General features: G+C 33.6%; 1 protein-coding gene across 1 annotated transcript in view; it reads left to right on the top strand.

Moving 5' to 3' along the window:
• Positions 1 to 14,345, top strand: part of LOC123661247 (apoptosis-stimulating of p53 protein 1-like) — a 132,260-nt gene extending 117,915 nt beyond the window's left edge. The window contains exons 5-14 of the mRNA XM_045596234.1: positions 3,622 to 3,803; positions 6,534 to 6,693; positions 7,470 to 8,315; positions 8,646 to 8,834; positions 9,307 to 9,963; positions 10,539 to 10,621; positions 10,736 to 10,851; positions 11,636 to 11,737; positions 12,972 to 13,174; positions 14,010 to 14,345. Coding sequence (XP_045452190.1) covers positions 3,622 to 3,803; positions 6,534 to 6,693; positions 7,470 to 8,315; positions 8,646 to 8,834; positions 9,307 to 9,963; positions 10,539 to 10,621; positions 10,736 to 10,851; positions 11,636 to 11,737; positions 12,972 to 13,174; positions 14,010 to 14,042 — 2,571 coding nt within the window. The 3' untranslated portion in view covers positions 14,043 to 14,345. The remainder of the gene's footprint in view (positions 1 to 3,621; positions 3,804 to 6,533; positions 6,694 to 7,469; positions 8,316 to 8,645; positions 8,835 to 9,306; positions 9,964 to 10,538; positions 10,622 to 10,735; positions 10,852 to 11,635; positions 11,738 to 12,971; positions 13,175 to 14,009) is intronic.
• The last annotated feature ends 1,234 nt before the right edge of the window (positions 14,346 to 15,579 follow it).

Genomic DNA, 15,579 nt, shown 5'->3' with positions numbered 1-15,579 from the left:
CCTGTAGAGATAATTTTAACACTATACGTAATAGCTTTATTTATTATTCAGCTTTCTATTGGAGTAATATTAAATTAAAAATAAACTAGCAATACCCGTGCGAATAATTCGCACTAAATATGTAAAAATTTACCGACCGTCTATCAGGTTGACGTTGTTTCAATATTAAAGTCGTCATATATATCATTTTAATAATTAATTAATTTACAAAAACAGAAGCAATAATATTTTTAGTGGATTCCGGTAGAGCGAGCAATCTAATATATAAAATTCTCGTGTCACAATTTTCGTTGCCATACTCCTCCGAAACGGCTTGACCGATTTTGATGAAATTTTTTGTGCTTATCCGGTATCTATGAGAATCGGCCAACATCTATTTTTCATCCCCCTAAATGTTAGGGGTAGTCCACCCCTAATTTTTTTTTATTTTTTAGACAAAATTTTTAATTTCTATTTTTTTATGATACAACATTAAAAAATACATACAACCCTAAATTTTCAACCTTCTACCATCAACCCCTATTTTTAATAGCGTTTAGCGGCAAGACAACGATTGCCGGGTCAGCTAGTTATCTATAAAATGATATATAATTTATGTGGATTAATTGTGAGACTTTTTCAAAAAAGGGATGCAAATATATGTGTATGATTTTGTTTTGTTCGTAACATAATCTGTTTATTTAGCGTCAGTGCTAGAGTAAAATCGAGTATATTCATATCATAAAAAAAGTTAATAAAAATGTAATAAGTAAAGAAGGTAGTGAAGATTAAACCTTATTTCTATTGTTTTATACTATTTCTTTCATTGCACACGTGTAATTATTTAAAACTAGATACAAGTACCGTATGTGCATTATTCCTGATTTTTCCTGATTTTTTTAGAAGAATCAAGTGGTTGGATTTTGATGAAACTATATATCGACGATGGAAAGGCATAATGTATTATCCGCCATCTAGTAAAATGATCAGGAGAGACGATTAAAGTTTTAAAAACTTCATAACTTTTAAAGTATTGGAGATATCTCTATGAAATTATGTGAAATAGTAATAAAATTTATTACAAATGTATACATTTAATAAAAAATAACGTATGTCTAATATTTGTATTATTTTATGGAGTTAATACAAAATAACATAAAATCTCAGATAGGTAAAATTAGTTTATATCCAAATATTACATCCAAAAAATGTCAAGCAAAGTGTTTTATATCCAGAATATAATTTAATATTTTCAAGTAAATTGTATTATATCTAAATAAATGTGATATTGCTATCGCGTAAAATGACTTAAAAAGAAATCCAATCATGACCAGAGAGAGGTAAACACTTTTATGTAACCTTTTCATATCTATGCGAACCTGGTAAAACAGTTGTACAGACATCAGTGTATTCGAACAAAGAGGGTCAAGTAGCTTAACCATACACTTAACTACCATTTAAGCCACAAACTAAACTTTAAAACAAAACAAAAAAAATGAAAAATTAATGTTTAACTGAAATTATATTTATCATAAAGTTACAATTAAAAAACTGAATTAAACTTTCATACTGACGTTTACAAACTTACTATATAACATATAATTATATTATTAAACTTAAATTAATACTTGATAAAAAAATTAAGCTACAATATGTTCCTTGGACAGTTTTAATTTGTATTTAACGATTTTCAGTATTTTTTAAAAGATTTACAAAAAATAACTCAAAATCTTAACACCTAATTATTAAAAACTTTTCAGTCCACCATAACGAGAGGTTAATTAAAACTTCTTAGGTAATACTCAGTTATCATCTATCTCAACATTAGAAATGTCTTCAAAATCTGAGTCTGGTAGAACATCTGCCTTATTGGCGGAGGTACGAAGATTCAAATACTCACTATGATATCTTTGAGGAATGACAAATGGTCAGTTTAAATGCAGATTTTATTTGTAAAAAAAAAACAAGTAAATTTTGTTTTATTGTATTAAAATAGATTCTAGAAAAAACAGAAAAACGACTCAACGCATAATGTTACCTTATTTTGGATAGGTAAAATGTATTATCTTGGAAACAATGGCATTTTATAGTAGAGTAAAATGTATTAATTTACAATGACTAACATTTAAAATCGGAGTAAAATATTTTAATTCTACTGATCAAGAAAAGTCAAGTTGGGTATAATGTATCAATAATAAAAATGATAATATTAGAATTTGGTAAATTGTTTTAACATTTAAATTTGGTTAAAGTCAAGCAAGGCAAAGTAGCATAAGATAAAATTTTTAGTTATGAGGTGTTTTAATGACAAAATCCACTATTTACTATAGAGCTAAAACACAAGAAAATATGAAAAACTTCAAAATCACTGGTATATTAACGACCATAAAAGTCGTCAGATCGAGCTGAAACCAGGACCATTCGAAAGAGTTCATTCTCCCGATTCCAACGGTATATATAACTCGATATCGCCAAAAATGGCGGTTAATACAATATGCCTTTCCACCATCGATATCCATTATTGAAAAAATATTTATTTATTGAAATTGAAATATATTCTTACAAAAATTATTTATCACTTTTCTGTATATTAATTTTATTATATATTTCGATGATGGTCTATACCACCATATAAATAATTTTTATGTTAATACGGTACGGATAGACAGTAAATATGTAAAAGTATTTACGATTGCGGTAAAACTTATTTCACGTGAATGATACAAAAATACTTATATGCATATGTACGAACAATTATGATTATAAATGTAATAACACAAAAATAATTCTCAAATAAAATATTTAATACTTAACCAACAGCGATAAAGCAAATACTCCGAACATTGTTTTAACTAATTATATCGGATTCGAACAAACACGCACTTATTGATACAATTGTACTAAAAATTTAAATTAATTTATGTTAAAATACGTTCATAAAATAAATAAATATTATCATATTCGATTTTTAAATATCATACAAATATAAATAGATTTAAATGAGAAGGCAAGCCGTGTTTCCGTTCTTCAACTCGTAGTGCGAAATTGCTATTCGTATTGTAGTTATTGTTCTGTAGTTTAAAATTACATTGTCGATCTTTTTAATATTTATTTATGCTCTATCTTAGACATTACTAGATGTACTGACTCTTTACTACTTATGTTGTTTTATGTTAGTGTTTTATTGCTAAAAAATGTTTTAAATTGTGTTGATAAAGATATAGGTATAGCATAAAAAAATAAAGGCGCAGGTAATTCTTTATAATGTTTTATCTATGAGCTTTACTTCGTACTTCGAACTTTTGTAAGAATTTTTTTTATACTTCTCGCTGTTTCGTAATCCTCTTGTGGGGGATTATATTGGATAACTTTTTGAAACATTTTTATGTTAAAATCGCGGTACAAATATGAAATAGCTTAGTTTTTTATTTCAAGTTAGTATGTAATAATAAACTAACAAAAATTAATCAAAATCTATATAAATTTATGTTTGCTATAAAATTAATTATTTAAGTATTTTGTAATTCTCTTTTCAATTTAGGACCAGTTTATATTATAATTGTATATTATTTTAAAACTAATGTAAAACTTTAAACTATGTAAAACTTTTCGTAGTTAAAACGCTTTTCTCTTTAATTTTAGTACCGGAATAAATTAAATGAGCAGCAAAATGGTAGACTGTCTGCGCAACGGGCAGCTCTGGGCGCGCGACAAGAAGAAATGCGCAGCATAGATCGAAGGGTTTCTGAACTACAGGCCAGGCTACTACGGAAACGAGCGCTCAATAGACAGCTTGCAGCCGCACATCGACAGCCGCAACAGAGGTATAATATTTCTATATTAATAGGTTTCGTAAAACCTAGCTTAGATCTAGTAAGTACTAGTCATTTTAATATGGAAATATGAACGCTGTTTCATTTCGTTATCATATTAATGATATTAAAACCGGTGTTTGTAACTTAATTATGTACACGACTTTTTTATAAAATCGTGATGTACTTTGAGAAAAGGTTTTAGGAATATTTTGTTCATCATGGGAAATTGAAGAGTTTGAGTGTTTGTAAGCGCCTAATCGCGATGCATTGATATATCCGCGATATACGAATTAAAATTATTACTAACAATTTGAAAGTATATTTAGCAGTAGAAAACCTAAAAAAAGTTAGCTATTTGCCATCACGTTACATCAGAGAATAGTATCCATAAATGTCATTGAAAATGTATTTAAACTCCAAACGGCCACAACAGGGAGGCACATATAGTAATAATATATTACGTAAGCTAACGCTGAAATATAGAGGTAGAGTAGGTACATAATATCGCTCGAATATTAATTTCGCTCTTGGTAATAATTAATATATAATTAATGTAGATTGCGGAAATGTACAGCAACAATATACAACAAATATGTCCTGCGAAGCATATGTAGCTATTAATTAAACATTAATATATTGTTGAGAGTTGCTTTAGTCGGACACTGGTCGTATTATTAATAGAAACTAGTTCAAACTATGTGGTTTGGCTATGTTTAATATCTATTTAATTTTGTTAGTCTTTCGTGTGTATTTACGTTTTTACTATAGTAGTTTATGATACTGTACGGACTTATGAATCCTTAATAATAATGCTGGAAATGACAATGAACAAAACTTCTCAGTCTAGTTGACCATATCGATTATAGTTATGCACAGTACTGTTGCTGTTAGATAGAATAGAAATGAAGCAGTTCATGCTAAGCCTGCGCTTAGATACACTATTACGAAGAACAAGACAGATAAAAATAAGACAGACGCATAGACATTAAAAATGTAATTACCTAATTACTTAGATATTCGAATGATTTTAATTTGTAATATATATAGCAGTTTTTTAATATTTGCTGAGGTACATAATCGAAAATGTCGATTTTAGCAACAGAGGTAAATCTTTATCTTACTTATGTTAACTATTCATATTAATCAATATACTTTTCCTCGACGTACACAATTTTAATAAAAACTACAAAATAAATATTAAACGTGATAAAGTAATAAAATTACAAAACACAAAGAAAAATATCATTGGATTATTTTCGTACATAAAAGGAATCAAAAGTACGTTTTGAATTAATTGTTTAATAATGATGATAGACATCTGAAAGAAAACTTAATTTAATAAGTCAGTTTTAACTTAATGTTTCAAAGTGAAAACCATCATTTAAAAGTTCATCGTCTCGTTGGACTTATACTTTTGTGTCAACAAAAGAAACTTTGACAATGTTGTCATTTTGCCCGAAGTTAAGTAAGACTCGCGGACTGAGATACAGCACAATGTAGTAACTAGATTTATAATTTGTAGGGCATCACAATACTGTACTACAGCTGTTTACTTTGTTCTCATTCTATAGAAATTCATTAACGCTGATTTGCAAAGTATAAATAATTTGCTTCGAAGTATAAAATTTTTTCTCGAATATTATTTCGAGACTCAAAACAAGAAAAACTCCATTATTTTTGTACTATTTGCACTATTTAAAATCATTACTAGATTTAGTAGAAATGTATGTGATATTTTATTTTATTTTCTAGAAGCACCTTTTCATATAAATTTGCAATTATTATTATAAGCTGTCATTCCCAGAAATAATAACTTCAATATAGTGTTAATTACAAAGATAATAGACCATTAAAGCTTTGAATATTGAACAATTCACAATCTATTTATCATAAACAGAGATTGAACGCGTAATTATCCCTAACACACACAATCAACTTACGTAGGTATATTGTTTTTCGAGCGTTTGTTCATATATAACTTTGTTGTACACATTTGTACATTTGTTGTTTGTTGTACAACTTGTAATATAATGACGTACTTCCGATTAAAAACCAATGTAACAAAATAGGACATCTGTAAGAATCTAAATTATCATAATATTAATAATTAAAGCCGACCTATTTTCATACGTCAATATAAAAGAAAAATCAAGTCAAAAGCTAAAGAAAAGTTGAAGCATTCATGACTCAATGTTCTATAAATCTACAGAGTAGTAAGATTGGATCTCAAAAGTGGAGAATTCAACTATAGGCATTAGATTATTCAAAGAACGACGACGCGTTGGCGCAACGGTCACAGCACTGGATTGTGACTGTTGCGCTGGCTGGTTGCGGGTTCGGTCCCCACGAACGACAAACATTTGTGTTGGTTATACAGATGTTTGCCGTAGACTAGGTGTTTATGCAGTGCTTGTGGGTCTCCCCACCGTGCCTCGAAGAGCACGTTAAGCTATCGGTCTCGGTTGTTATCATGTACACCTAATAGCGAACGTTACTCATAGTATGGAATATATCCGTCAACCCGCATTGGATTAAGCTCTGATTCTTCTCCTACATGGGGAAAAAGGCCTATGCCCATCAGTGGGATACAGGTTGAAGCGTAGCGTAGTATATCAAAGAATATAATATTGTTTTATATACTAAATTTGAATATAAGCACAGAGCCATCTATCTTGTCGTGTATTAATTAATTAACAATTTGGGAAACAAGGAAATATGTTTAATTTTGTCATGTTCCAGAACGAACAACCCCACGCCAATGCAACAGCTTCCTAACTATCCAGTCGGCAACAACGCGGTGAACCAACCAAAGAATCAACAGGCGCGCGGCAACGTAGCCGCTGTGGAGCCATACAATCACGTGCCACATGCACAAAGCCTTCATAACAATAATTTCCAAGTAAGTGTCTTTAAAATATAATATACACAACGTGTAATTACACTGGCGTCCTTCCATTTAACTGCGATATCATATTCGATATTATAACCTAAATATGCCACTTACTTGCCCCAACGTTTTAATAAAAACTACTGGTCGCCCAGTAGTCGAAATTCGACCACAATTAATTTAAATTATAAGTTTGAACATTATTAAGGTTCTGTTGTTAAAGACTATATATGCTTCTATAATAATAAACAAAGGAGTGTGTGCGTGTGTCAAAAACGTCTTTTATGCAGATTTAAAAAAAGATTAGCATTCTGCACTCTCTTTCTCGCTCTCTACATAAACTATAAGTGTGCGAAATTTCAGACTCCTCCATCCGCATAATTTTCATAAAAAGGGGTACAAAGTTTTGCTTCATGACTTAAAATATAGATAATAAAATTAATTATTAAATTATTATTTATAAAATTAACGTCACGTTTACGTTAGTTTTACTGTTAAGGTCGATTATTTAAGTTATAAGTTATTTATAGCCAATTCTCCCATATTTTCTCGACATTTTTTTATTTCAAATTGGTTGATTTTAAAGTTACGTATAAATGAGCTGTACTTACTACTGCTTTTTTTCACGTATAATTTCGGCAATTGTATACCTCCATATATCTATATAGCCCTAAACGAAAGGACGCCATATTAATAATACGTTGTAAAACTTATAACTTTACATGATATAATAACGGTATAGAAAAAAATCATTTGATTTTTCATCATCTTTTTTTTCTAATTTTTAGGCCATGAAACAAAATGTTATACAAAACAACGTGCCATTAAAACAGCTAACTCAAAGTGATAACATTCAAAGTCATTTAACGCAACAAGAAGCTCATTTCTTGCAGCAGAAACAAATGATGAATCCTTTATACAACGGCAACTATCCGCATATGCCGAACGTTCAAGATAATCAGTATCAAGGACAATACACGAATAAACATGATGCAAATGCTTTCAGCCATGTTCAGCAAGGCATCACAAATGCATTTGATCAAAAAACGATGTTTGATCATGTAAACAAATATCCCGAATATCCTAAGCAATCACAATACAGTCCGAATAGTACTAGCAGTTCAAATAGCAACCAAACAAATAAAGAGCCAAAAATAAATGAACAAGAATTTCCCCCAGAATTCGCAGCAAGCAAATCGGACCCTAAGTATCAAACATTACCATATAATACTAAATTTCCACAAAATGCAAACGGAAAATTAAAACAACCTGATTTGAATGGAAAATTAAACGAGCAAGACTTGAAAAATCAAAATGCTTCAAATATAAATCACATGACGGTACACTCAACGCCGCTTTCTGTTGTAAATAAAAGTCTGGCAACTCCCCTAAGTCAAAACGAAGCAACATATCAACAAGATCATGCATATCAACTACAAAAATCAGACTCTTCTAATAGATGTAATCAAGAAGGCAAAGAAAACCACGCATATCAACAAAATCCTAGGTTAAGTCAAAATAATGATGGTTCTAAAATAAACGGGGTAAAGAGTCAACAGGGTAATACCACAAAAGGCAGTTCTCCGAGCCTGTTATCGAATACAACCTCTGCCAGCAGTTCAATAGGGTTTGGGGTAAGAGAATCTTAGCATTTTTTTTAACTTACATTTCAGAATCATTTTTCATTTCACGAATTTCTGTGTATAATAAATCATGTTCGCTTTCATCAAATCGTTGCTATTGCATCCACATTTGTAAATATCGCCATCAATCATTCATTACAGAAACCCGTATCGAGTGTAGCACCTACATCGGTTCAGGTATCCAGTGGAAAACCATCACCCATTTATCAGACATCCTCAACAAAGATCCAACCAGTTCAACCACAAACCGTCCAGACCCAAAGCATATCTGTACCTTCATCAAATCATGTAACTAGTAACATGGTAAATTCCCAAACCCAGATTGTTAGAAACACCGCGTCAGGATTATCAACTAGCACCCCGAGCTCGAACTTCAGTGGCCAGAATACATCATCACAAAGTATATTGCTATCTCCACCTCAGAGTGCCAGTACTCCGTTAGCCACACCCGATGTTAGTGGAAGTGACAAATCGCCTAAACCAGCTCTACCACCAAAACCTACAATTAAGGTAACATTTATAATTAATTTTATAACAAAATTTCAAAAAGTATTTTCAGTATATTTTTGGCATAATATATTTTAATTAGGTCAGTACGACGCGTCGGCGCACCGGTTACAGCACTGGTTTGTGACTGTTGCGCTGGCAGTTGTGGGTTTGATCCCCGCACATGACAAACATTTGTATTTGCCATACAGATTGGTGTTTGTACAGTCCTTATGGGTCCCCCTGCCGCTCTTTGGAGAGCACGTTAAGCCGTCGGTCCCGGTTGTTATAGTATACACCTGATAGCGGTCGTTACTCATAGTTATATATCCGCCAACCCGCATTGGAGCAGCGTGGTGGATTAAGCTCGGATCCTTCTCCTACATGGGAAAAGGGCATGTCCCCAGCAGTGGGACATTACATATTAAAGCTAGGTCGGTAATATCTTGGGCTTGTATTTTGTATAAATTAAAATCCTTAAAATTGTCACTTTCAGACTCCACCGAGACAATCAGTTAATCACGATGCAGGCTGCAATCAGTCTTCTGAGACAATTAATATGCCTACAATATCTATTCCTGATTCATCTAATGAAAGCGAACAACAACAAAATTATAAAGAAAATAATAATGGTAGTAACAACGAAATGATAATCAAAGCACGTCCTTTAACGATTAGAAAGCCGCCACTTAGTGAACAACCGAAACTTCGAAATGTCAACAATTCTAAAAATGGTATCAGTATAAATATGAATCGAAGAATAGAAATGCCACCAGCGTTTTTATTCCCTGAAATGGATCATATAAACCTTGATACTGCAAACGAAATGCAGAACGGTCAGAAAGATAAAACGAAGATGAAAGATGAAGTAGACAGATCGTTAAATAATAACATATCTTTAGCTTCTAATGAGAAACAGGACGATAGTAAAGATGTTGTTGTTTCGGATATTACCGACCAAATAAGTTCAGTAGATTTGAACGGTCAGGATTCTCAGAGATCTGAGAATGTTCTGAGACGGTCAAAAAAAGGTAATTTAAAACAGGGAGGAAAGGCTCCACTGACAAGAAGAGTAAGCTTTGATCCTCTAGCATTGTTGTTAGACGCAAGCCTAGAGGGTGAATTGGAACTTGTGAAGAAGACGGCAACTCAGGTAAACAACTTTTGTATTATAACTTCAGTAAGATATTATGGTTAAGTTGAAACATTAAAATAGTTTCATTACAACCATTGATCGTTGGTTCGATCCCCATTCGGAATTTTTAATAATAAATTTTACAATATTTTTATTTGTCTCGATCTTCGCCGAATGCGTTTGTTATCCTTGTTACGTAATAAGGCTAATAATTTTTTAATCGGCTGTATCAGATAGTCTGATGGCGAATTAGACTCTTAACCCTCCCTTTGGTCTAGTGACCATAAAGACGATAATAACGATATTCTAAGGACAGGGGCGTAGCTACCGCCGTATCAGTCGTATCAATGATACGGGGCCCCCGGGCTACAGAGGCCCCTAACGAGAGTAAGTAACAATTAGTAAAATGTTATCCAAGATGTCACTTAATCTCGTGCTTCATGGGAAAAACATATAAAACACTGTCATACGTGCCTATAGATTTTTCGCTCCAGAAATGACAAAAGCCAAAAAAAGCAATCCCCTTTTTCTTTTGGTAGAAATTTTTACCCTTCATTTGGAACCCCCCAGCTGACTAACGATATAATTTTCAGGTGCAAAATGCAAGCGCTGCCAACGATGAAGGAATAACTGCACTTCACAATGCCATTTGTGCTGGTCATTTCGAAATAGTCAAGTATGTACAAATAATAATCTCGGTGCCATTACTAAAAATTAAAACAAAACTTTTATATTATTTTATATGGGATCAAAATACTTAAATTAACACATATCTACTATTTCTTTTTAGGTTCCTAGTAGAGTTAGGTTGCGACGTCAATGCACAGGATTCAGACGGATGGACTCCTCTACACTGTGCTGCTTCTTGTAACAACTTACCGATGGTCAGATTTCTTGTCGATAATGGTAAGAAACAACAAAATTCTATAATTATATACATAATCTTTCGACTTTATCGGTATTGCTTGACATTTTTTAGTCAGCGTATATTTTCAAGTAGGAGAACGATGTTCTAATAAAATCGCTATTACAGTAGTCACTTTACTGTATTTGTAGATAGAACAATAAATAAAGTTCACAAAACAACCATCATAATCAATAAGTTGATTTAAAATGTAACGTCTACCGAATATGTGGTTACGTGCGCTCTGTTTTCAAACATCTTACTATCTCTGTCAATGTCTGTTACTATCACGGTCTTATATACATGTCAGGTAACTAAGTCCAATTTCAATGGTGAGAGATTAATACAAGAATGTCATAACTTTTCGTTCGTGTCAACGCCGCTGTACGTCACTGCTATCGGTGTGTGCGGCCAGGTGGTGTGGTGCGCATTGCGCACGCCGGTTGAGTGATGCTTCATTGTAAATGGTTATATTTTAAAACATAAATGCGTGACGTGTGATAGAAAAACGCAGTACACCCAGCGATTGTCATGCCTCTGGGAGCTATAAATCATTAAACCGACATACCCCCACTACCTACTACGAGTATACCACGAGAAAAGACCGTGGTTATTCGTTATGAATTTGTAGTGTCATATAAGGTTAGAGCACACATTAAAAAGAGATGACGTCTACACATATAAAATATAATACACACACACACACACACACACACACACACACACACACACACACATATATATATAAATGTAAATAATGATATTATTTTTATGTGATTATTCCAGGCGCTTGCATATTTGCAACAACCCTGTCAGATCATGAAACGGCAGCTGAGAAATGTGAAGAAGATGAAGAAGGCTTCGATGGTTGTTCGGAATATCTTTACAGTTAGTACCAACTAAATTAACACCAACTAAATTAATCCAAGCTAACAGTAGAAATATACAACAGGTTTTAATGATACCTCACACATTTAGATTAAAATGCAAATCAAAAATAATTTTCTTCTTTGAATATCAACTGACTACCGCTCGGGTGGTGTAGTGATGCATGAAGTCGCCTAGACACAGGCCCTTACGACTTTGATTCAGGGGTAAGATTCAGAGCAAGGTCAAAGTGTAGTCCACGACGCTACTACACTGCGGGTTGGTAGAAATATTCCCTACAATCGTTACTAACGATACTACTACTACTATAACTACAGTTAAATCATGTATGTAGTCATTATATCGTATTCAAAATAGTATGTTCATTGATGAAAGTTGTAGCGAATTAAATACGTGGGTTAATACGAAACATTCGACGCTCTTGTGTTGTCGAATCATGGGATGGCATGGGCGTTTCTCATGGGCGTATGTTTAAGCATACGTATTAGGAACGTGAAAAATAGCCGATTTGTACAAAAAACGATAAAAAGGTCAGTCGTATAATGGATATTGTTAGTTTCGTACAATATTGTACGAAAATTATACGAAATAGGCGGCCTAGAAAAGATCAGCCGAAAAATTCAAAAATAATTGACTATTTTACGAATCATTTATTAAGCTATTGCATAGCTTCTATCGCGGGCCTTGAGCGCGGGGACCGAATCCAGAAATTCCGTAACGAAAAAAACCTCACGCTCCCCACTCCGACGGGCACGGAGGTGTGGCTTGAAGGCCGTGCATCGTCTAACGTCGTTTCAGTTCGGCAGTCTTCGACACGGCGTTGTGTGCGTGCGTTAAGTCGCAAACTTATGTTTCTTATTGCAGTTATCATAAACCTATAGTTTCAATGATAAATATTCCTGAATAACCAACAGCTACTGTAAGATAATAAAACCCACATGTATTGTAAAATAATAAAAATATTTTAAACAATATTAACTTTTTATTTATTTAATCAAAGAAAAACAAATTGTTTTCTTATCGGTCACCACGCTCAAAAAGTGTAACTTGAATTAATATCAAAGAAAAAGAAATACTGCATAAATAAAATAAATAAATAATTATAATTGCATAAGTTGATACAAAATGCTATGCAATAGCTTTACCGCGGCAGTCGCCGAGTGACACACGTTATTTATTTGTTTGGGGTGGAAAGCTTCCTGAACTGTCACGAGAGGTTTTGATTTATCACCAGGTGTCCAAGAGAAGCTCGGCATCATGAACGGCGGGCAGGTGTTCGCGGTGTTCTCGTACGGCGCGGCGCGCGGCGACGAGCTGTCGTTCGAGTGCGGCGCGCGCCTCGCCGTGCTGCGCAAGGGCGACGACAGCGAGCGCGAGTGGTGGTGGTGCCGGGACGAGCGCGGCGCCGAGGGCTACGTGCCCAGGAACCTGCTTGGGGTGGGTCGCGCCTTAGGAACTCTTTGCTGGCGCAATATTGTTTTGTGAAGTAACTGTATTCTTGTGCGCTCTTAGTTTCCCAATAAATAAAAAATGCATACGGGTCTATAGTAAATTATTGAGGTGAATGGCAACTGGTGGTTTTGTAATGAACTCACAAATGTAAGAATAAACTTAATGATCCCTCTTTGATAAACTATATTTGTGTTTGTATATTTTTACATAAAGTAGTCGTCCACTAATCATGTTAGGCTCGACAGGGGAAAAAGAGGTTCGGAATAGTCACAAATACGGCTAAGAGTTGGAGGGACGTATAATGAAATGCCACGTGTATTCATTTTTTTTTATACAATATGACTCATCTGATGGTAAGCAATTACCGGAGTCTATATACAAATGCAACACTAGGAGCATTGTAAGCTCGTTGCCGACCCTACCTCCAACCCCCCGGAGCTCTGGCTACCTTACTCACTATAGCCACACAACACTACTTGAGGGTTGTATTATTTAGCCGTGATCTTCTGTAAGGTCGAGGTACTTACCTAGTTGGTGGAACAATTTGGTGAAAAATATTTCCTCATAATTTCATCTTCTGTTATTTTCCGTCCCGTGCTTAGATAAAAGGCAGTAAAATATAAAAATCGAAATCTAAAAAAAAATATATTAATTAGTTGAGAGTGGTGATGTGATTTCTTTCGTGAAATAGCGAATCTTTTTTACTTTTGTTTACCTATCACTTGAGGTATATATTAGTGCCTTTTACATATACAATTCATACGTATTATTTGGTGGTTAAGCGTTATTAGTGAGTTTAATTTTTATTTATTTTTTTCAGTTATATCCAAGAGTAACCCCCCAGCAGGAATAAGGAAGTAGTTTTACGGCTTAAATTATGAACTTATCAATTGTAAATACATTGGGTAACTTTTATTTTTTATGTATTTATAGCACTGTAATCTAATAATGAATATTGTATACAATTTTAACAGATTAAATATTTTGTAAATATTTAAATAAGCAATTAAAGTTCAAACGAATGAGATTATATTGTACATTTTATAAATACGCGAGTCATCATTTTAATTGGTAATGAAATTTGTATTATTCTTAGGGTTTCTGAAAATATTGTGAAATATTATAAATTGACAATACAAGATAATGTTACAAACGATACTGGCCTTTCTTTTCCTTTTTCATTTTTCTTCCCTTTTAAATTTAGAACAAAGTAATTTTGTGTGGTCTAAGATCTGAAGTAAAAACGACTGATCTGTTTAATGGATAAAGATGATTTAATATTTACTTTAGTATCTACTTTAATATCTACTTTTTTTTAGATCAATTGTATTAAATATAGATAATAACTTACAAAATTTTAATATTAATAGAACAACGGACAAATAAAAGCGCCGCATTTTATTCTTGCATAAATCATTTCAGGTTTAGCTCGCTTCAGCCTGTAATATCCCACTACTGGGCATAGCCTCTTATTCATGTAGGAAAAGGATCAGAGCTTAATCCACCGCGCTGATCCAATGCGGATTGGCTGCTATATTCCCTACTATGACTAAAGATCGCTATCAGGTATACATGATAACAACCGGGACCGACAGCTTAACGTGTTCTCCGAGGCACGGTGGGGAGACCCACAAGGACTGCATAAACACCCAGACCACGGCAAACACCTGTATGGCCAATACAAATGTTTGTCATGTGCGGGGATCGAGCTCGCAACCGCCAGCGCAACAGGTACAATCCATGGCTGTGACCGTTGCGCCAACACGACGTCATTCAGCTTAGAATTATCTAACTAAGTTTTCGACAGTATTATTAAATAAAACGTAAATAGAATTATAAATTGATTGCCGTATTATTAGTTTCGAGTTCAAGGTTGCTGAAATCTGTGTTTTCCAAAGAAACGAACAATGTGTTGTTGATGACATTCTGATTCCATTATAATGACACCAGAGTTGTTCGTTCACAACGATTTGAAGCCGGACCGATATGGCCGAATGAATCTTAGCCCCAAGAGAGGGATAACACTGTGAAGGTTTCCTCATGCTGCATGTATATACCTACATAAACATATTAAGAGTGGATTCTCGAATTCTCTATGAAGCTCAGATTAGGCAAATCCTATAAGCCAGCTTGTAATATATTGCAATTCAGATACTGAGAGGAAAACGATTTTTTTAAATACCTGTTTAGCTACTAAATACCGTCGGTTTGTAGGTTCGATTCCCGCTCAAGGTGGATAAAGGCTTAAGCTGTCGGTTCCGGTTGTTATCATACACACCCGATAGCGATCGTAACTATCATAGTAATGATATATTAAGGAGGATTAAGTTGCGATCATTCATAGAGATTTTCATCCTCCTACATGGATAATGATGGCTATGCCCAGCAGT

The sequence above is a fragment of the Melitaea cinxia genome, chromosome 16 (assembly GCF_905220565.1).
Source record: "Melitaea cinxia chromosome 16, ilMelCinx1.1, whole genome shotgun sequence".
Lineage (NCBI taxonomy): Eukaryota > Metazoa > Arthropoda > Insecta > Lepidoptera > Nymphalidae > Melitaea > Melitaea cinxia.
This window is presented reverse-complemented; position numbering and strand designations above follow the sequence as displayed.